Raw genomic sequence first — 1,376 nt, forward strand, 5'->3', positions numbered from 1 at the left:
GTGCGTCTGTCTGTGTCTGTCTTTGCGACTCTCTTCGTTTACCCACCCCATCTATGTCAGTTATCTTACATATGGCAACTTTTCCTTGCTGGTAGGTAATTTGAAACAAGGAAAAATTGTGGCATCAGTACCTGCTAGATGGAGGCTGTCCCCAGCGTACATGCACTCAATGGCCATGACTGAGAATTACGCGATCTTAATAGAGCAGCCTCTGGCCGTTTCTCTCTCTGAGCTCTTGAGTGATATTGTGAGCAACGCGCCTTTCATCGATGGCCTGAAGTGGCACAACGAACCAGTAAGTAAATGGGAAGTGATTCATTTTGCTCCATTTCAGTTAGTTTAAAAATGCGTGTAAGGACAGACTCCAAAAGAGCACTTTTAATCGCGGTCTTATTTTGGCGTTATCATTTTCTCCAGGTGCTCATCCATGTGGTTGACAGACAGACGTGGAAGCACGTGAAGACAAGATACGTGACAGACCCGTTCTTCTTCATGCATGTGGCGAATGCCTATGAAGAAGGCGACCACATCATCATGGATATTCCTACATACAAGGACGCAACGATCCTCCACAACATGTTTATCAGCACACTAAGAGTGAGTAGGGTCTCGTAGATAAAGTGATCGCTCCTTATCAACTTGCCCTCATTAATTTCACCGGAGAGCGTGGCCAGTACATGGACTAATCCTCATCATGCTTACAGGAACAAAGGGGGAAAAATTCTCCCGAGTTCGTGGAATCCTTCAGGTCCGAGATGCACAGACTCGTGGTTCCGATCAACACCAAAGGAAAGGAGAAACTCATTACTCTCCCGGGAACGTCCTGCACTGCCAACTGGTCAGGCCAAGAGGTAGAGTTTGATCTGTTTACATCTTGAAAAAAAAGCTTTATAGAACAACCCAATGTGTGAATTCATTCAGGGCAATCTCGTTTAGTTGTCCTTGGAACACAAATTTATTGCTTGGTAATCTTGCTTTGTAATAGAGAGTGATTTTAATGTCTGAAGAAACAATGGAAGTCGGTTATTTGTGCAACATTAACTATTGCGAAGGGTTGGCCATCCAGAGCAGGAGAGAATCTAAACAATGTGAAAATTTAAATGGCTGTGGAGGACATATAATTGACATGTGATACAAGATAATACATGATCAGAAATAGCATAATATAATATAGTCTGTGATAATATAGCATGATATAGTCTAATATAACATATGATAGAATATAATACATAATGTATAACACAAAGAATCTGCATTCAGTAGCATGCAAATAACTGTATCTTTTGTGTTCTTGCAAAAAAGGATGATATACACGTAAGTAGTTCTGAGCTTCCTCGCCCTGACATTAGTAACAACAAGGAGCAAGAGGGAAACTG

At 41.7% G+C, this 1,376-nt stretch overlaps 1 protein-coding gene across 1 annotated transcript in view; it reads left to right on the forward strand.

Annotated features, from left to right (window-relative positions):
- Positions 1-1,376, forward strand: part of LOC119587833 (carotenoid isomerooxygenase-like) — a gene marked incomplete at its 5' end in the record, with an annotated part of 7,352 nt that overhangs the window by 3,337 nt on the left and 2,639 nt on the right. Inside the window, 3 exon segments of the mRNA XM_037936536.1 lie at positions 96-295; positions 418-597; positions 705-851. Coding sequence (XP_037792464.1) covers positions 96-295; positions 418-597; positions 705-851 — 527 coding nt within the window.

This window comes from Penaeus monodon, chromosome 23, assembly GCF_015228065.2.
Source record: "Penaeus monodon isolate SGIC_2016 chromosome 23, NSTDA_Pmon_1, whole genome shotgun sequence".
NCBI classification, from domain to species: domain Eukaryota; kingdom Metazoa; phylum Arthropoda; class Malacostraca; order Decapoda; family Penaeidae; genus Penaeus; species Penaeus monodon.